The following is a 21,759-nucleotide window of genomic DNA, read 5'->3' as shown; positions in this document are numbered from 1 at the left end:
AATCTTTTGCCAGTGCCTTGATAGTCAAGAAGAGTAAGCAGAGATCAGTATCAACATTGAGTAGAGGTAATACTGCCTCGCTTTCAGTTTTCTGTTATGCAGCATTCCCCGTACAGATACACAAAATTTTGCATAGATCTGTGAGCCGGTGAGAAAATTGCAAGTGTAGTACATTGAGATAATATATGATACTTGGCACAGAGATTAAAACTTACCACCTGATTATGACCTGACTTCACTGTGATTTGCAGAATATTTATGTAGAGGTAGACTTGCACACAGACTCTTACTTTTCCCCATGAAACTAATTGGGGGTCATACCAATTTCATTGTACAACTAAAAAGCTTCAGTCTGCTAGTAACTCTTTCCTACTTCCCAACTTCTATTTTTAAATGTTGAGTCTTTTACCAACACAGCACAATTATTTTTTCATTAGAAACAGACAAAAAGGAAGAGAACAACTGAGCCCTAGACGCTGAATCTATGACACTGACAATTACTTCTCTTCTTATTAAGAAACAAGACAAGGAATACCATCCCATGGAAGGTACGCCACAGGCAAAATTCAACTGATGGAAATTTTGTAAAACAAACACACACACACACACACACACACACACACACACAGTCTCTCTCTCTCTCTCTCTCTCTCTCTCTCTCTCTCTCTCTCTCTCTCTGAGGGTGTCTCTCCGCCGTCCACCTCTAACCTTCATAATCTCTTAGTTCATCCCTATGAAATCCCCAAACCACCTTCCCTACCCTCTGGCTCCTACCCTTGTAACCGCCCCCGGTGTAAAACCTGTCCCATGCACCCTCCCACCACCACCTACTCCAGTCCTGTAACCCGGAAGGTGTACACAATCAAAGACAGAGCCACGTGTGAAAGCACCCACGTGATTTACCAACTGACCTGCCTACACCGTGAAGCTTTCTATGTGGGAATGACCAGCAGCAAACTGTCCATTCCCATGAATGGACACAGGCAGACAGTGTTTGTTGGTAATGAGGATCACCCTGTGGCTAAACATGCCTTGGTGCACGGCCAGCACATCTTGGCACAGTGTTACACCGTCCAGGTTATCTGCTTACTTCCAACTAACACCAACCTGTCAGAACTCCAGAGACGGGAACTTGCCCTTCAGTATATCCTCTCTTCTCGTTATCCGCCAGGCCTCAACCTCCGCTAATTTCAAGTTGCCGCCGCTCATACCTCACCTGTCATTCAACAGCATCTTTGCCTCTGTACTTCTGCCTCGACTGACATCTCTGCCGAAACTCTTTGCCTTTACAAATGTCTGCTTGTGTCTGTGTATGTGCGGTTGGATATGGGTGTGTGTGCGCGAGTGTATACCTGTCCTTTTTCCCCCCTAAGGTAAATCTTTCCACTCCCGGGATTGGAATGACTCCTTACCCTTTCCCTTAAAACCCACATCCTTTCGTCTTTCCCTCTCCTTCCCTCTTTCCTGATGAAGCAACCGTTTGTTACGAAAGCTTGAATTTTGTGTGTATGTTTGTGTGTCTATCGACCTGCCAGCACTTTATATATATATAAAAAGAAGATGTGACTTACCAAACGAAAGCGCTGGCAGGTCGATAGACACACAAACATACACACAAAATTCAAGCTTTCGCAACCAACGGTTGCTTCATCAGGAAAGAGGGAAGGTGAGGGAAAGACGAAAGGATGTGGGTTTTAAGGGAGAGGGTAAGGAGTCATTCCAATCCCGGGAGCGGAAAGACTTACCTTAGGGGGAAAAAAGGACGGGTATACACTCGCACACACACATATCTATCCACACATATATACAGACAAGCTCGTCTGTATATGTGTGGATGGATATGTGTGTGTGTGCCCGAGTGTATACCCGTCCTGTTTTCCCCCTGAGGTAAGTCTTTCCGCTCCCGGGATTGGAATGACCCCTTACCATCTCCCTTAAAACCCACATCCTTTCGTCTTTCCCTGTCCTTCCTTCTTTCCTGATGAGGCAACAGTTTGTTGCGAAAGCTTGAATTTTGTGTGTATGCTTGTGTGTCTTTCGACGTGCCAGTGCTTTCGTTTGGTAAGTCACATCATCTTTGTTTTTAGATTTTTTATATAGAAATTTATTGAACTCTTTTGCTGCTATGTGCGAGACCATCTGTCAACCAAGTTGTGCCACTGGTGCTAAAGTTGAGATCATATCAATTACTTCCGCTAGAATAACTTGGTGCATTCTTGCACAGACAATGCAGCAGGAAAAGGAACAATGGTAATGGTGGGGGATGTCACTGAGAACAGCCACCACACAGTAGGGGAGGCCCAGGTTGCAGCTGAAGCCTATGCATAAACTCATCTCTCATAACTTAAGCTATAGCTAGAGAGTCTGTAAACGACTACATTAACAGGATATGTCTGTACAACCTATTATTCAATGAATATAGATGTTTCAACTACCTTGTTTCTCACCAGAGTAAAAAAAATCACATACACAAAGGCTCAACCAAAGCAAAACTAGCCCAACTATGGGCACCCAGAAAGAAATCTCAAAAAGTAGCATAACAAACAACATCCTTTATTATGACACTCACAATGTAAAATGAAGAACATGTCGCATAGAAACTGTGTGTCAGTCCCTTGAAAACCTGTTCATCAATATTAACTACATATAAAATTTTCTTCTCCTTTCTCAGTCTCCTTCCTAAAGTACCGAATCCATGAGAAGTACTTTTAGCTATGCCTCCCCCCCACCCCCAAATTCTTAATTCTCTTTACTGTATGGTTATAATAGCTAACAGTTCCTGCAACTCTCTCAAGCACACTTGTTTCTTTGTTTGTCTCTGCCAACAAAAATTTAATGATAATACGTACAATCACTCATACCTGACTATGAAGAACTTATCCTTTTCATTCCATACGTTAAGTCTCCCCTGACCTGGACAACTTTCCCATTTTCCTAGACCTTTACAGTCCTTTTCCTTCACCCTTCTTCCTTCCCCTTCAACTATTCTGCCCGAAGGAGCCACTAGCTCTGAAAGCTTGCCAATCACAACAGTATTGAGGGTGTGTTCTTCTGCCATTTCGTGAGTATTTTTTTACCCAATTAAATTATTTTCTTGCACCTATGATGCACAAAGACAGCAGCATCATGCTTCACAGTCAAGAGATGGCAATAAGAATGCTCTAAGTGCTTCGGTTGGCAGGCACATGAGCTCTACCATCTAATAAAGACTCTTAACTACGATGTAGTGAGAACAATACTGTGGCACAGTTTCAACAGTGTGCATGTGCATTCACGTATGTACAAGAGAACCATTCTGATTTAGAAGATTTTTTTTTATTGTATTTGAAATCAAACTTGTCCACATAAAAACAAGTTATTACAGTACATTTTCATTTTGTGAAGCAAATCCTCCACTCTCGTGAGACTCATTATAATTACTGACCAAAAGAGAAACAGATGAAAGTCTCATTTTAGATGCATACCAGATGGAGAGGCTTTAGTGACAACAAATTTACATGAAAGAAAACCTGATGTAAATCTATTGGACTTCAAACGACATACATTAATGAATTTATAGCTACAGACTTTTTTCAGTTGTTCTTTTTCCAAAAATTTTAATGGCATGTCTGAAGAAAGTACTGTAATCATATATGCACTAGTGAGAATACTAACATCCAAGCTTACTTGTATAGTGGATAAAATGACAAGGTTCAAGGAGTTATCTGTGTTTTTAGCTCGGTGTTCCTGGATTAAGGGAAAGAAGACAAAAAATGTCTATGAATACTGGTTTACATATCTACTTTATGTACCCCTGTCTCTCTTTAAATCATTTCTTTAAGACATACTTTTACTGGTTCTAAAAATGATGCATTTTTCTAGAACATGGGAAAACCCAAATACAGACTGTATAAAATATGTCCAGTTGTTGGCTGTTTAAAATATCCATTCTGAAGTACATTTAAGCTTATGAGTATTTATGTATTGGAAAGCCTTCATTATTGAAAAGATAAAGCATAGTTTAATGTTTAATTTGCTTCCCTTTGAGGATACAGCATATAAAATAAGTGTTCCTTCCACAACGAAGACTTTTCAATAAGTTCACGTGCTGAAATGTACTGCCAAATGGATATTTTAAAAAGCCAACAACTGGGCATATTTTTAAAAGTTATTGCAAGTACATTACTACAACCACAGCCATATTAAGGCAACAGACTTGCCACATACAATTATTTTGCAAGTACTTGTGGCAATATCAAGAACACTGGAAATAGATGTCAAAAAATGAATCTAAAATCAAATATTGGCAGAATATAAAAAATTCACAAACAGGTTGTGGGTTCTCTAATAGTGTGAAAAAATGAGAAATTCTGATACCAATTGCACGTCATACGTCAAACTACTGCTGCTCAGCAAACAGAATGGTATGTGAGCTGACTGTGAGGGTGCACACAAAGGTTTTTTAGATTATGTGACTCTCCATCCAGTCCAGATTATGACAGCTGTTGGAAACCCAGAAGTATAACTGTAAGAACCAAAGAAATGCCCCACACAGGAGAGAATATTAAAATCCTAGTGGTTAAGTGTCAAACTATTTGTAATAAAGCATCCGGATTTTAAACACTCCTAAAAGGCAATGACGCTCACATAACACTAGGTGCAGAAGCTTTTTGAAATCCAGGGTTGACAGCAGTGAGAGTTTTAGGGAAAATTTAAGTGTGTTACAAAAGGACTGGCTACTGGGAATCAGATTGTGTATTTGTCACAGTAGATAAACATATGAAAATACAATTGAAGCTACATGCAAGATTGATTGAGCAAGACCCAATATGAAGGAGGGTGGGGGAGGGGGTAAAATTATAATTGGATTTTTCCATCTACCACCAGACTCAACTCCTGATGTAGCCAAAAACATTATACCGAAAACCTCCATTTGCTTGTACATTAGTTCCCAAACCATGCTACAATCACTAGAGGGGACTTTAATCATCCAACAATCAATAGTGATAATTACAGTTTATTAGTGATGGGCATGAGAAGAAATCTGATGAAATGGTGCTAAATATCTTCTCTGGAAACTACTTGGAACAGGTACTAAATATCTTCTCTGGAAACTACTTGGAACAGATAGCTCAAAACCCCACTCATGAAGGAAATACACTCCTGGAAATTGAAATAAGAACACCGTGAATTCATTGTCCCAGGAAGGGGAAACTTTATTGACACATTCCTGGGGTCAGATACATCACATGATCACACTGACAGAACCACAGGCACATACACACAGGCAACAGAGCATGCACAATGTTGGCACTAGTACAGTGTATATCCACCTTTCGCAGCAATGCAGGCTGCTATTCTCCCATGGAGACGATCGTAGAGATGCTGGATGTAGTCCTGTGGAACGGCTTGCCATGCCATTTCCACCTGGCGCCTCAGTTGGACCAGCGTTCGTGCTGGACGTGCAGACCGCCTGAGACGACGCTTCATCCAGTCCCAAACATGCTCAATGGGGGACAGATCCGGAGATCTTGCTGGCCAGGGTAGTTGACTTACACCTTCTAGAGCACGTTGGGTGGCACGGGATACATGCGGACGTGCATTGTCCTGTTGCAACAGCAAGTTCCCTTGCCGGTCTAGGAATGGTAGAACGATGGGTTCGATGACGGTTTGGATGTACCGTGCACTATTCAGTGTCCCCTCGACGATCACCAGTGGTGTACGGCCAGTGTAGGAGATCGCTCCCCACACCATGATGCCGGGTGTTGGCCCTGTGTGCCTCGGTCGTATGCAGTCCTGATTGTGGCGCTCACCTGCACGGCGCCAAACACGCATACGACCATCATTGGCACCAAGGCAGAAGCGACTCTCATCGCTGAAGACGACACGTCTCCATTCGTCCCTCCATTCACGCCTGTCGCGACACCACTGGAGGCGGGCTGCACGATGTTGGGGCGTGAGCGGAAGACGGCCTAACGGTGTGCGGGACCGTAGCCCAGCTTCATGGAGACGGTTGCGAATGGTCCTCGCCGATACCCCAGGAGCAACAGTGTCCCTAATTTGCTGGGAAGTGGCGGTGCGGTCCCCTACGGCACTGCATAGGATCCTACGGTCTTGGCGTGCATCCGTGCGTCGCTGCGGTCCGGTCCCAGGTCGACGGGCACGTGCACCTTCCGCCGACCACTGGCGACAACATCGATGTACTGTGGAGACCTCACGCCCCACGTGTTGAGCAATTCGGCGGTACGTCCACCCGGCCTCTCGCATGCCCACAATACGCCCTCGCTCAAAGTCCGTCAACTGCACATACGGTTCACGTCCACGCTGTCGCGGCATGCTACCAGTGTTAAAGACTGCGATGGAGCTCCGTATGCCACGGCAAACTGGCTGACACTGACGGCGGCGGTGCACAAATGCTGCGCAGCTAGCGCCATTCGACAGCCAACACCGCGGTTCCTGGTGTGTCCGCTGTGCCGTGCGTGTGATCATTGCTTGTACAGCCCTCTCGCAGTGTCCGGAGCAAGTATGATGGGTCTGACACACCGGTGTCAATGTGTTCTTTTTTCCATTTCCAGGAGTGTATATTAAACCTAATGGCAGCTAATAGACATCCACATTGAAGCTAGTACCAGTGGCTATGGGGCAGTTGTAGCAACTATGATTACCAAAACACAAAGAATAGCTACAGAAAGTACAAAGATTTGTGTGTTTCATAAACTACATAAAGAAACTGTGGTGCCATACCTCAATGAGGAACTTGGAACTTTTAGCTCAAGACAGGAGCACGTAAAGGAAGTACGGCTCAAGTTTAAAAGAACAGATGACCACGCACTGGATATATATGTACCCAGTATGACAGTTCATGATGGGAGAGACCCTCCTTGGTACACAGTCACTGTAAAGAAATTCCTAAGCAAACAGAAACTATGAAAAGCAGAAGACTGTAGAAAGAGAGATGTTGAATGAAACAAGTTTAGCTATCAAGAGAGCAATGCATGAAGCTTTCAGTGACTACCAGCAAAATATTATCCAAGGATCTCTCACAAAACAAAAAGACAGATAATTCAGTTACAGCATAAAGAAATTCCGGTCATTTGTAAAGGCTGTCATGGTATCAAAGTTTGTGTGCAGTCACAGAGTAGATAGGAACTGAAATTGTGGGAGCAAAGCAAAAACAGAAATGCTTAACCCTGTTTTTAAATGATCCTTTACAAAGGTAAACCCAAGAGAACTGTTCCAATTTAATTCTCATACCACAGAAGAAATGAGTGAAATAGATATTAGCATCAATGGCATTGGGGAACAGCTGAAATCGTTAAAATTGAATGAAGCTTCATGGTCTGATGGGATCCTTATCAGATTCTATACCAAATCTGCAGCTGAATTAGCCACTCTAATTATAACCTTTTCCACATCCTTCAAACAAAGGACTGTACCCAGTTGGAAAAAGCAAAGGTCACACCTGTCTACAAGAAGCGTAGCAGAAGTGATCCACAAAACTACAAGCCTATCTCACTGATTTTCATCTGTTGTATAATCTTGGACAACATTATCTACTCTACACTAATCTGCATGGATACTGGGAACACAGATCATGCAAACCCAACTTTTACTTTTTTCACATGACATACTGAAAATCATGGACCAAGGCAGTCAGACAGATGCAGTGCTTGATTTCCATAGTACATTTGACTCAGTATCACATATGTTTATTACTGGTACGAGTTCATATGGGGTATCAACTCAGATTTGGGACTGGACTGATGATTTTTTGGTGCAGAGGATTCAGCATGTCATCTTGAATGGAGAAAAACAGACAGGTGTTGAAGCAATTTTGGGTGCACCCCAGGGAATTGTGTTGGGACCCTTCCTGTCAGTGTTGTATATTTATGACCTCACTTGCAATATTAACAGTAACCTCAGACTTTTCACATATAATTCAGCTATCTACAACTGAGTATTGTCTGTGAGAAGCCACATAAATATTCAGTCAGATCCTGATAAGATTTCAAAGTGATGCCAAGATAGACAACTTACTTCAAATGTTTGGAAACATAAAACTGTACAGTTCACACAATGAAAAAAAATGTCGTATCCTATAGATATAATATCAAAGAATCACTGTTTGAATTGGTTAATTAATATAAATACCTGTGTGTAACAATTTGGAGGTTATGAAACGGGACAATCATATAGCCTCAGATGTAGGTAGGGAAGGTGGCAGACTGTGGTTTATTGGTAGAATACTAGGAAAATGCAATGAATCTACAAAGGAGACTGCACACGAAACACTGGTGCGACCCATCCTAGATCCAGGGACCTGTACCAAACAGGACTAACAGGGGATATTGAACATATACAAAGAGCAGTGGCACAGATGGTCATAGGTTTGTTTGACTTGTGAAAGAGTCTCATGAAGCTGCTAAAAGAACTGAACTGGCAGAATCTTGAAGATAGATGTAAACTATCCTGTGAAAACCTACTAAGAAAGTTTCTAGAACCAACTTTAAGTGATGGTAACTCTTTATTTAAAATTTCTGTCACAGTTGTGTGTAGTGCTTTATGCTGGTAATTAGTTTTGAATGTAGCCATTTCTTTTTAAATCAGACTTGCACTGAAATTCTTATCTAAGTAAAACCTCACTGACATACATTGGTAACAACACAGTCTTACAACAGATATTGTGATAAACATATTACACCATGATACTTTCAAAAGATGAAACAGTGCACAAAGTATCAAGCTGCAGTGTGATTACTACACTATCTGTCATAAGATTGTGTTATGTTACCCAAGTATGTTAGCAAGGTTTTACTTTGACAAGCACTTCAGTGCAGATCTGGGTTGAAAACGAACAGCTACATTAGAAACTAGTCACCAGTATAAATCACATGTGACTTTGACAAAAATTTTAAATAAGATATTATGAAATCTAAGTTGACGGTGCTTTCCCATCAAAATGTTGGAACTACATACATATTTAAGTGATTAATCTACGAAGCAGCACGGACATGACAAAAATCATGGGATAGTGATATGCACATATGCAAATGGTGGTAGTACATGTACACAAGGTAAAAAATGGCAGTGCATTGGCAAAGCTGTCATTTGTACTCAGGAGATTCATGTGAAAGGTGTTCAACATGATCATGCACACATGATGCGAATTAACAGAGTTTGAACACAGAATGGTAGTTGAGGCTAGTAAACTTGGGACATTCTGTTTCAAAAATCATTAGGGAATTCAATATTTCGTGATTCACATAGTTAAGAGTGTGCTGAGAACAACAAATTTCAGGCATTACCACTCATTACGGACAATGCAGTGGCCGACTTAAAGACCAAAGCAGCAGCATTTGCACAGAGCTCTCAATGCTAACAGACAACCAACACTGTGTGAACCAACCACAGAAATCAATGTGGGACATATGAACATATCTGTTAGGACAGTGCTGTGAAATTTGGCATCACTCGGCTGGGGTAACAAGACAGCCGACACGACTGCCTTTGCTAACAGCACGAGATTGCCTGCAGTGCCTCTCCTGAGTTTGTGACCGTATCAGTTGGACATAAGACGATTGGAAAACTGTGGCCTGGTCAGATGAGTCCATTTTTCAGCTGGCAACAGCTGATGGGTCCTCTGCCACATTTGAACCCTACCAAGTTGTCAACAAGGCACTGTGAATGCTGGTGGTGGCTCCATAATGATGGGGGCAATGTTTATATGGGATGGACTGGGTCTCCTGGTCCAACTGACTGGAAATCATTATGTTTGGCTACATGGAGACCATTTGCAGCCATTCATGGACTTCATGTTTCGCACAATCATAGAATTTTTATGAGACCACAATTGTTTGTGATTGGTTAGAAGAACATTCTTGGCAATTTGAGCAAATGATCTGGCCACCCAGATCGCCCAACAAGAATCCTATCAACTATTTATGGAGCATCACTGAGGTCAGTTCATGCACAACATTCTGCACCGGCAACGTATTCACAATTACAGATGGCAATAGAGGTAGCATGGCTCAATATTTCTGAATGGGACTTCCAACAACTTTCTGAGTCGACACCATGTCGAACTGCTGCTGCATTATGCCGCGCAAAAAGAGGTGTCCCATGACTTGTCACCTCCGTGCAAGCTCCTACATATTGCTCCCTTAGGGATCACAGAAACATTATTAATTACAGCACACACAGAGGCATTTAAGCAATCATTCTTTCCGCAATCCGTGTGTGAATAGAAAGAGAGAAAATCCTAATAATTGGGACAATGGAAAATACCCTCAGACATACACTTCACAGTGATTTGCAGAATGTATACATAAATTTAGATGTAAAGTTATATAAGAAACCGAAGTGCAGCACCAAAGACAACAAATTCTTGGAATTACGTGACAAAACTCTTAAAATTTCAAGTTCAATAGCCGAAGAAAAACTTAAAAAGGATTGCAAGGAAACAGATGCAAATCACAGGCAAGTCTGGAAAAAATAGGCATTTTCCTAGGAGTGAGGAAGGATGTAGTGACAACAATAAGATGGACCAGAATGAAGTGGGTGAAGCAGGAAATGGACAAGATTGAAGGAAACTTTTAAAAAGTAACAGGATTTTTGGGAGGAATCTTATAAAACTGACAGGATACAGACAGAGAACTAACTGTATGTAAGAAACGTGAATAGGAGAACTGTAGACTTGCAGAGCACTTTCACATACTGTTTAACTGTGAACCACCTAGAGACTACTGGAACTGTAGCTGGATACAGCAGAGAGAGAGAGAGAGAGAGAGAGAGAGAGAGAGAGAGAGAGAGAGAGAGAGAGAGAGAGAGAGAGGGGGGGGGGGGAGAGGGGGGGGGGCACATCATCTAATCTGGGATGAAGTCGTATAGGCCATAATAGACCTAAAGAGAGGCTATAGAATAAGATGGAATGACATCTGAGGTGAGGTTATCTGCCCAATTTGGGGGGACAAAGAAGTTAGTAGCATGATCCAAAGAAGCAACGACAGTGCAAGTGCATTAAAGGTGGACAAGAGGTACGCAAACAACTACAGAAGAATTTCGCTACTAGAGACTAGCTATAAGGTGCTGTTACATCTCCTCTTGAGAAAGAGAAGAAGAGCAAACAAAGTACAGCTAGAGACTATCAAGCCAACTTTAGGATTAGCAGAAGATGCATAGAATGGATCTTTACCCCGAAACAACTCAAAACACACAGGCCTTAAAGACAAGAAAGACAACAAATAGTAAGCTTCACGCACTACATGAAGGCATACATCACTGTCAAGACACATTTGGGATGACCCTGAAGAACATAGGGCTACATGTGAAAACTAATAACAAAAATCTTGACAGATATAAAGACAAGGGTAATTCATAAAAACTGCCTGAGAGTGGAGAGCAACAAACAAGGAAATGAGAATACCAAAAAGAGAGATGTGGGGAAAAAATATGGACAACAGGGCTCCAAAGTGGGCTGCCTAACCCTAGTGGACAAAATAACAGTGAGACAGCACAAGACATAAACAAAGAACTCTACAACCTAAGAAAGATTTCCGAAATGGTGAGACTGAGGATTGCCTACAGAAGGCAAAGACAGAATACTACTGTGGATTGATAAACACCACAAGGCACACTGCAAAAGTAGATAAATTTGAATGCCTGTGAGAATATATAACAGGTAGAAAGACAATTAGTCATTAATACAAAGGACCAAAATGAAGTCAACAGTGATTTATAGAGTAAAATGAACATACAAGTATCTACTCACACAAATATTCAATATTGCAAGTCAATGGTGAGGAATACAGTGTTGTGTGTGACTGGGCCTACAACAATAGGATGACATGGTGCAGAACACCTACGAAAATTCTGAGGAAAATACTGTGCCCTGAAACAGGAGGTGACGGATGGATGCGAAGACCTAGGGAAGAACTGTACAGGAGCACGAGGACAACACTAGGAGCAATCAGACTGAAAAGGGAAAGATATGTGGGGCTTGTTATGGGGCTGAATATGGATGGAGTAACTGAAAGTGTGTGGTAAACAATGGGTAGATCAAGAGGAAACATACGAACTAAGAACGTTGAACTCAAGAAGGATTCATCAGAATTAGCTATCAGCATGCAAGGGATGTAAAACGAGAAGCAAGCAGACACCAAGAAATATGTTACTTAACAACAGAAAAGATATAGGTAAAGAGGGAGAGGTGGGAGAGGGGGGCGGGGGAGTAGAAAGGATAACAAGGTTTTGGTAGGAGAAGAAAATGCAATCCATGGCACTACATAGGACTTCATGTAAGAAGAACAAGAAGAGGTGGATCTATCTGCCCCTGAAGAAAGAATTATTTTATAAATTAACTGTTGGCAACAAAATTCCCAGAACCAATTTCCCACTGAAACTGAAGCAAGTTCAAGTTAATCTAGAGTGGTGGTGACCACACAAGCAAAGAAGATGATCTCTCTAAAGATTGCGGAAACCTCCAATGCCATTCCATAAACTTCGATAACAAAATTCTCTATGAGAATATAAAAGACTATGGTATTACTATTCAAGTTTCTTCTCGATTTCAAATATTTCACACAAAATCAATAACAAGGGCAAACTTTTTGCCAAGTAGTCTCTTTATGAAAAATAATCATCCCTTTAAACAATAAAGCCTGTGGGAATGCTGCCATGCATCTCATGCTGGCAAATGACAGCGATAAAAGAAAAAGAATCTGGTAATAACTGGCATGCAATACACGTAACAGCAAAAGAGTTAAGGTGGAAAATAGACTTTCATTATTCCACCAATACATATTTTGTTGGAAGTCAGTTTTTAGCTTATGAAATCACCAAACCTCAAAAACCCAAAACATAAACTGCACAGAGTCTAACAGTTGTCAAGTAGTGTCACACCGACAGCTCTTCAGTGTATCAATTAGCATTATGTTTCAAAGTACGTTGCAACTAAATTTTTACTTACTTATTAGCAGCTCATTCTTGAATTATAGTGGAATGGTGTAAATACACAAAAATACCAAATCAAAGAGTGGAGGAGGTAAGAATTACAGTGTCGACATATATCCCACAACCTCCTCCCTCTTTATTGAAAAGCTGGATAAAGAGAAATGAAAACAACAATGCTTACATACTAAGATATTTGCGAAAGTATATTAGATGTGCCTGACAGTTATTTCTTTTGAGTAAAATCAGTTTATAACTAAATAAGTACTACAAAAACAATCCCTGTCTATGAACTTTTCACCATTAACAAAGAAATTTATTTTTATATCTTTCATTGTTGGCTTGTGTACAACAGTTAATTTGTAAGCAACTGATTTCTCACAAATAACATTACAGGATAAGTATATTGGCATACACAAAATTACAATGAGTACTACATCACAACTATTCCTCTCAAAATAGCTGAAAAATAATGAGTCATAAGCATGGGCAATGGGAGTAGTTTTGTGAAGAGGCTCATACATGAAAGAATAGAAAGGTATTCGTTAGAAACTATGAAATATTAATGAAGGTAATGAAGTCCAGTAAGAAGGATGAGCTGTCATTCCTCTGAAATACTAAATCAATAGCGAAAAATGAATACAAAATAGTGACAAATAAGCACAGTGAACATAGTTGTATCGCAATTAAAATGAAAAAGATTACATAAAATAAGGGAAAGGCAAACACGTACCTGAAGCATATCAACACATGCTGCATGGTAATATGTAACAGCAAACACAGCAAGGCCATTGTGTGTGTGTGTGTGTGTGTGTGTGTGTGTGTGTGTGTGTGTGTGTGTGTGGGCGCGCGCGCGCGCACGCACGCACTATTGATGGAAAAAGAGCTAGTGTGAATGCTGTTTTCTGTTACATGTTAACTTGCAACATGCATTGATCTGCTGTAGGTGAGTTGTTGCCTTTTCCTTATTTTATGTACTGTTTTGTCTGGGAACTTACTAAAAATTAAAATAAAGAGAAAGAAAAGGGATGGAGGGAGGGGAAGGAGGGGAGGAGCAGAGAGAGAGAGAGAATTTATTAACACCAGCAAAACAGGATAAGAATTAATAATATGCAATTTAATTACAATAAACACTATTGAAAAGTTCTCTTACTGAATCTATGATTTGCTAGCACATAATGTACATAATGTAGATATTAATAAAGGTAATAGGTAAACAGTCGATTTGCCATCAATTGCCATGGAAATCATTTTGGGACTGCATCGAAAGGGGATGCTATATACCATCTGGATTGGACTTAATCCAGTTTGTAGAATCACAAAAGCAGTCAGTCTGCCCCCAACTCCATCCGTGAACAAAATGAGAAAAACGATACAATAAAAAAATCCACTGCACACTTCACAGCAATTCGTGGAAGAGAGCAGTACAACAAATGGCAGCATATAATTTAATATCTCTGACATGCAATTTAACTTTCACGTTTCCCACTGAAACACTAAACTGGCTTTGAGGGAATCCACAGCACTTACTTGAGCGTATAGTTGTAAGCTTTTTCTTGCAGCTCTGTGCATGCATGAGTTTCTGCAAAGCAGTGTATTCCTACACAGTTCGTTGTGTCCATGTGGCTTTCAAGATACTGACATGCAGCGTCACGGACTGGGAGGACCTGGAGCAAGTTGGCAGCGGCGAGCAGAGACTGGACGTTGTTGCGTGTGACTGTGACAGAGCTAGTGTATGCGTAGTCCAGCAGCAGTGCCATTGTGGATGGCTCCACACCATTCACCACCACAACAGACTGCTTTGACTCTGCCAGTGTTGTGGTAAACATAGCCTGCATAAATAAATCTCTCAATAGTACATCAACAATACAAGAAGGAAAAATCTACTCCACACATTTCATGTGGACTAAATGCAAAACTTAATTTGTTCACCAAACTAGTTCATCTTCCACTTATTAAAATGGAATCAATACCATCTCTTGCACTGGGTCTACCTTTGCATTACACTACATGAATCATGTTCCATGGGTCCTGCAGAGAGTAGTTTCCGGGATGTGGAAAGAAAACTTAGGATCATTTAAGCACAATACAACGAAATGGCTTAAAATTATGAAATATTATTATGTCACAATACTAATATTAATTGTAAAATAATCCTAAACAATTTTAAGAGTTTTTGTGAAGATACTCTTAATGGAGTAAGAGTTGCTGAACGAAGTTTCTAATTTAGTCAAACTCCAATATATTAGCAACAAGACACACAATATTTTCTAGCACATTGTGTGTGTATGTGTGTGTGGGGGGGGGGGTCCACTTAACCAAATGCTGGTCACCTTCTAGGAATTCCAAACTGGTCTCACCATCCTTCCTCAGATCCCTTCCTAAGAACACCAACCTTTCACCAGAAGAAAGGACAGCCACACATAGCCTCAAAACGGATCGTGACCTAATGATCGAACCTGCAGACAAAGGTTTCCCAAATGTTGTGCTGAATCTCAGTGACTACCTGGAGAAAGCCCTCTGCCAATTGTTTGACTCCACCTACAAACTTTGCCAGAGTGATCCCATCCCAGATGTCCAACATAGCCTCCAATCCCAGCTGAAAGCCTTAGGCCCTTCCCATAACACCCCCTGAATCTGCTTCCTCCTCACCCCTATGACACTCTGCACACCAACCTTCTACATCCTCCCAACAATCCTGGATACCCAACTGCAGAGAGTGAAAGAAAGCTTTTGAAGTCTGGGTTGAGACATACCCTTCTTTGTAAACTACTAACATGAAACAAGAACACATCAATCAGATTACTGAAACAAAGCATCAAATATTTGATGGTACTTGCCTGTATTTACTCACACACAGCTTATAGACCACTCTTTAAAAATGTGGATATCCTCTCACTTCCATGTATCTATTTGCACTGTATGATAACTCATCATCATCATCATCATCATCATCATCATCATCATTTAAGACTGATTATGCCTTTCAGCGTTCAGTCTGGAGCATAGCCCCCCCTATACAGTTCCTCCATGATCCCCTATTCAGTGCTAACATTGGTGCCTCTTCTGATGTTAAACCTATTACTTCAAAATCATTCTTAACCGAATCCAGGTACCTTCTCCTCGGTCTGCCCCCCCCCCCCCTCCTACCCTCTACTGCTGAATCCATGAGTCTCTTGGGTAACCTTGCTTCTCCCATGCGTGTAACATGACCCCACCATCTAAGCCTGTTCGCCCTGACTGCTACATCTATGGCGTTCATTCCCAGTTTTTCTTTGATTTCCTCATTGTGGACACCCTCCTGCCATTGTTCCCATCTACTAGTACCTGCAATCATCCTAGCTACTTTCATATCCGTAACCTCAACCTTGTTGATAAGGTAACCTGAATCCATCCAGCTTTCGCTCCCATACAACAAAGTTGGTCGAAAGATTGAACGGTGCACAGATAACTTAGTCTTGGTACTGACTTCCTTCTTGCAGAAGAGAGTAGATCGTAGCTGAGCGCTCACTGCATTAGCTTTGCTACACCTCGCTTCCAGTTCTTTCACTATGTTGCCATCCTGTGAGAATATGCATCCTAAGTACTTGAAACCGTCCACCTGTTCTAACTTTGTTCCTCCTATTTGGCACTCAATCCGTTTATATTTCTTTCCCACTGACATTACTTTCGTTTTGGAGATGCTAATCTTCATACCATAGTCCTTACATTTCTGATCTAGCTCTGAAATATTACTTTGCAAACTTTCAATCGAATCTGCCATCACAACTAAGTCATCCGCATATGCAAGACTGCTTATTTTGTGTTCACATATCTTAATCTCACCCAGCCAGTCTATTGTTTTCAACATATGATCCATAAATAATATGAACAACAGTGGAGACAGGTTGCAGCTTGTCTTACCCCTGAAACTACTCTGAACCATGAACTCAATTTACCGTCAACTCTAACTGCTGCCTGACTATCCATGTAAAGACCTTTAATTGCTTGCATAAGTTTGCCTCCTATTCCATAATCTTGTAGAACAGACAATAACTTCCTCCTAGGAACCCGGTCATATGCCTTTTCTAGATCTATAAAGCATAGATACAATTCCCTGTTCCAATCATAACACTTCTCCATTATTTGCCGTAAGCTAAAGATCTGGTCCTGATAACCTCTTAGAGGCCTAAACCCACACTGATTTTCATCCAATTGGTCCTCAACTAATACTCGCACTTTCCTTTCAACAATACCTGAGAAGATTTTACCCACAACGCTGATTAAAGAGATACCTCTGTAGTTGTTACAATCTTTTCTGTTTCCATGTGTGATTACTGCTTTTGTCCAGTCTAATGGAACCTGTCCTGACTCCCAGGCCATTTCAATTATCCTGTGTAGCCATTTAAGACCTGACATTCCACTGTATTTGATGAGTTCCGACTTAATTTCATCCACCCCAGCCGCTTTATTGCACTGTAATCTATTGACCATTTTTTCCACTTCCTCAAATGTGATCCTATTTCCATCATCATTCCTATCCCATTCTACCTCAAAATCTGAAACATTACTGATCGCATTTTCACCTACATTGAGCAACTCTTCAAAATATTCCCTCCATCTGCCCAAGGCATCCACAGGATTCACCAGCAGTTTTCCTGACCTGTCCAAAATACTTGTCATTTCCTTCTTACCTCCCTTTCGAAGACTGCTAATTACACTCCAGAATGGTTTTCCAGCAGCTTGACCCAAAGTCTCCAACCTTTTTCCAAAGCCTTCCCAAGATTTCTACTTGGATGCTGCAATTATCTGTTTCGCTTTGGTTTTTTCTTCAACATAACTTTCTCTGTCTACCTGAGTTCTAGTATGTAGCCATTTTTGATACGCCTTCTTTTTCCTTTTACAGGCTGCCTTGACTGTATCATTCCACCAAGCTGTTTGCTTCATCCTACTTTTACACACTACTGTTCCAAGACATTCTTTAGCCACTTCTAGTACTGTGTCCCTGTACCTTGTCCATTCCTTTTCCAATGACTGTAATTGACTACAATCAACTAACCGGTACCTTTCTGAGATCGCTGTTATGTACTTGTGCATGATTTCCTTACCCTGAAGTTTCTCCACTCTTATCCTCCTACATACGGCCCTGACCTCCTGCACTTTCGGCCTCACAATCCCAATTTCACTGCAGATTAAATAATGATCAGTGTCATCAAAGAACCCCCTGAATACACGTGTGTCCCTCACAGCCTTCCTGAGTTCCTGATCTGTTATTATATAGTCAATGACAGATCTGGTTCCCGTGCTTTCCCAAGTATACCGGTGAATGTTCTTATGTTTAAAAAAGGAGTTTGTGATTACTAAGCCCATACTGGCACAGAAATCCAAGAGTTGTTTCCCGTACCTGTTGGCCTCCATATCCTCTCCAAATTTACCCATAACCTTTTCATACCCTTCTGTTCGATTTCCAATCCTGGCGTGAAAATCACCCATGAGCAGAACACTGTCCTTGTCCTTTACTCTAACAACTACATCACTGAGTGCGTCACAAAAACTATCCATCTTATCTTGATCTGTCCCTTCACAATGTGAATATACTGACACAATCCTAATTTTCTTGCTAGACACTGTCAAATCTATCCACATCAGTCGTTTGTTTACATACCTTATTGCAACAATGCTGGGTTCCATTTCTTTCCTGATGTAAAGCCCTACACCCCATTGTGCTATTCCTGCTTTGACTCCTGACAGGTAGACCTTGTATTCTCCCACTTCCTCTTCTTTCTCACCCCCTTACCCGAATGTCACTAACAGCTAAAACGTCCAGCCCCATTTTACTTGCAGCCTCTGCCAGCTCTACCTTCTTCCCAGAGTAGTCCCCATTGATATTAATAGCTCCCCATCTCATTACCATTTGTTTGCCAAGTCGTATCTTAGGAGTCCCTGGTTTGTCAGTTAGAGGTGGGACTCCGTCACCTCCAAAGGTCCGAGGCGTTTTGCTCTGATTGTTGCCAGCATCATATTTAAAGTACCAGGGAAGCAGGTTGCTAGCCTTACTTGCCCTGAGTCCCATTAGGTTTTACCCCTAACGGCTGAGGGACTAACCGGTGGATTTGGTAGTCTTTGCCGTATGAGCACAAAGGTGACCATGACTCAGAATATGTCAGAGATGCCCAGCCTTATTCCAAAGTAACTGGTATCCCGACTGTCGGGACCACTTACTTGGCCACTCATACGTTGCCCGTGGTTCATGAACTAGGACATGACTACAGGAACCCACACCATGATGATAACTTTTAGTGAAAAAATATGGAGTGTAAAATCTAATCCAATAAAATGAAAATATTCACCCCCCCCCCCCCCCCCACACACACACACACGCACAAACAACAACAAGCAAAAATATTTTCATAAATAGGCACTGAACGCTTAACCTAAATTTTGTTTAAAAAAAGGGACCCTAGATTACGAGAACATTATTTATATTAAGCTCTCCTAGAAATTAAATCAATAAATGACCTGCCAAGCCTCAAGCCATCTTCTGAGGGATATTTGACTTTCCACTTCTTTTATAGCATGCATAAGTTCCTTCAGAAAGTACACTAAATACTTGTATCTGTGCCTTGGCGATATACTATATAAACATTACTGGCTCTTAGGTAGCTTAAATGATTTACCACGTAAATGTTACTGTAATATAAATATCAATCCACTTGAACAGATGCCTTTATGCTCTTTCTGCTTTTACAATATATTCTCTTTCCTGATGTACAATGTATTCTGTATGTACAACTACTTAGCGCAACGTTAAATTTTATTACACACTTACTTACCCTGTATCACAATGTACCATTTGCGTACTACGTGATTACCTTCACCATTAAAATTAATCTAATCTATGGAAAACGATTTTTACTTTCTTAACATCGAATCCATTGATAATAGTTATCAGTGGCTGCCAATTCTGCCCAATAAACAACTACGCAAGTTATAAAGGGAGAAAAAAAAGGAAAATGTTGTCATCTCAGGAACAAGAAGTTCGCAATACGACTGCAAACTAGTAACAAACAACGTGTACAAACACTACAGTAGGTTATTTTTATAAAATTTTCTAATCTTATTTATACAAACTACAAGTTACGCCGGCTTACCTTAAAATATGGACTGAACGACGCCAAAACATTTCTGTGCGCTGGGAACTTTACACCATCAACTGAAAGGCTAACGTCGCAGAAATATCCCTCATTCCTTAAATCATTTAAACCAAGAAGTACCTAGACACAATTACAAACGTCACTCCACCATAGAAACAAAATCGCTGCATGCTTTCAATAAATAAGCATAATCAAATGGTTATACCTCTTGAGAATGAGAGGTTTCCACGAACTTGTATTCGTCTGCTCCTGGTCCATCAGAATTGTCAGCTGTTGACGTACTGTCACTGTCAGAACTGGGCTTCCTTTGTCTATTATTGTAAGGCAAACGATTTGTCGGAATAGTACCGTCGCCTCCTACGGCTGGTTGGCCTATTGGTACTAATAACATGCTGTGGAACGCCTACATTCGTTGTCTGAGTCCTACTGTTGTCACTGTAACCATTGTCTTTAAATAAAAGTGACATCAAATATAGATTGTTGATATCGATTAATAATGTGAGCTTAATTCATTACTTGTGTCTGGCAGAAGGCAGCCTGCAGAACTAAAAGAAAATTACATCAACACAACTCCTCTCATTTTATTCGATGCATGTCCCACCCTCCACTTACGCTCAAAGATATAAGGTATGCGGGGTACAACAAACCGGTGAAAACACGGACTTGTCAGAGACTTTACATCAACTATCTCTCTGGGTCTCTGCGTTCAATCATGGCCACCTCTATTACAGGCGACCGTGGTTCAATGGTAACGGAAAATCACATTCTGTGACTCACAGTACGTTATATCGAATAGCCAGATGTAAGGAATGAGCCGAATTTATTATACTTAAACATTCAGCTCTCGCACATCGTTACGATAGCGCAGAAACCACAATTAAGCGTTACACAAGAAGGTCCTAATTACAGCAAAACCAGTTTATACTTTGCAAGTACCGGTAAAATGCATTAAAAATATTATTTTCTATATTGTATCAATCATAAATAGCAAATTGTAGAAAAGCCTAGATATTCTACAGTGATTAAGTAAATAAAAATTATAGTGTGAAAAATTTTACACTGTAAGAGTAATCTCAGCAGTTCTTTAAGCAACAGCACACGCTGTTATACTGTTCCTGGGTTTCTTTGTGAACAATAGGTTGTCTATAATTCTGCTTTCGGTAACTAGGTCCAACAATTTAGTTTTAACATTGTATATATTCGTCCACGCAGTTTTTCTTCTCCTGTTGTCCACATGGGAAAAATAATGTAACTATCTACTGAAGTACCTAACTCATTTATGTGAGACATTATCGTCAAGTCGATGATCATGCTATTATGGTAATGGGATAATTCGTTTTTATATTGGGTACGTATATTCCTTAGTTATATAAGTGCTACAAGTTACCAAGTTGAAATCAGTCAATAACAGAAGCAGTTGGGAGAAGCAAAATTTTCGCTGGAAGGTAATAATAAAGTAATTTCTACCAAGTACTTCACAAAATTGGGAAGCTGGAGAAACAGTTATACATGATAATTATCGCTCTTAGACCAAAGAAAAATTGAAGCACAGTAATGGTTGTCCTTTTTTCGACTTACGTAATACCTGATGTTCCCCTGGTATGTATTTATTTCAATTTTATTAGTCCATCTCTTCGTTTCCCCTCTCTCTGTCCAACTTCTCTGCCCCCTCTCTGTCCACCCCCTTCTCTCCATTTTCCTC

At 40.8% G+C, this 21,759-nt stretch overlaps 1 protein-coding gene across 2 annotated transcripts in view; it reads right to left on the bottom strand.

Annotated features, from left to right (window-relative positions):
- Positions 1-20,675, bottom strand: part of LOC126452252 (kelch-like protein 12) — a 76,474-nt gene extending 55,799 nt beyond the window's left edge. Inside the window, exons 1-4 of one of the 2 annotated variants that reach the window (XM_050091044.1) lie at positions 20,574-20,675; positions 20,263-20,492; positions 20,055-20,177; positions 14,455-14,756 (exon numbers count right to left, since the gene is read on the bottom strand). In XM_050091044.1, coding sequence (XP_049947001.1) covers positions 14,455-14,756; positions 20,055-20,177; positions 20,263-20,448 — 611 coding nt within the window. In that variant the 5' untranslated portion in view covers positions 20,449-20,492; positions 20,574-20,675. Of the gene's footprint in view, positions 1-14,454; positions 14,757-20,054; positions 20,178-20,262 lie in introns of both variants that reach the window. The other variant, XM_050091043.1, reaches the window with a different exon arrangement.
- Between the last annotated feature and the right edge of the window lie 1,084 nt (positions 20,676-21,759).

This window comes from Schistocerca serialis, unplaced genomic scaffold, assembly GCF_023864345.2.
Source record: "Schistocerca serialis cubense isolate TAMUIC-IGC-003099 unplaced genomic scaffold, iqSchSeri2.2 HiC_scaffold_843, whole genome shotgun sequence".
Lineage (NCBI taxonomy): Eukaryota > Metazoa > Arthropoda > Insecta > Orthoptera > Acrididae > Schistocerca > Schistocerca serialis.
Note: the sequence above shows the minus strand (reverse complement) of the source record. Positions and strands in the feature narration are given on the sequence as shown.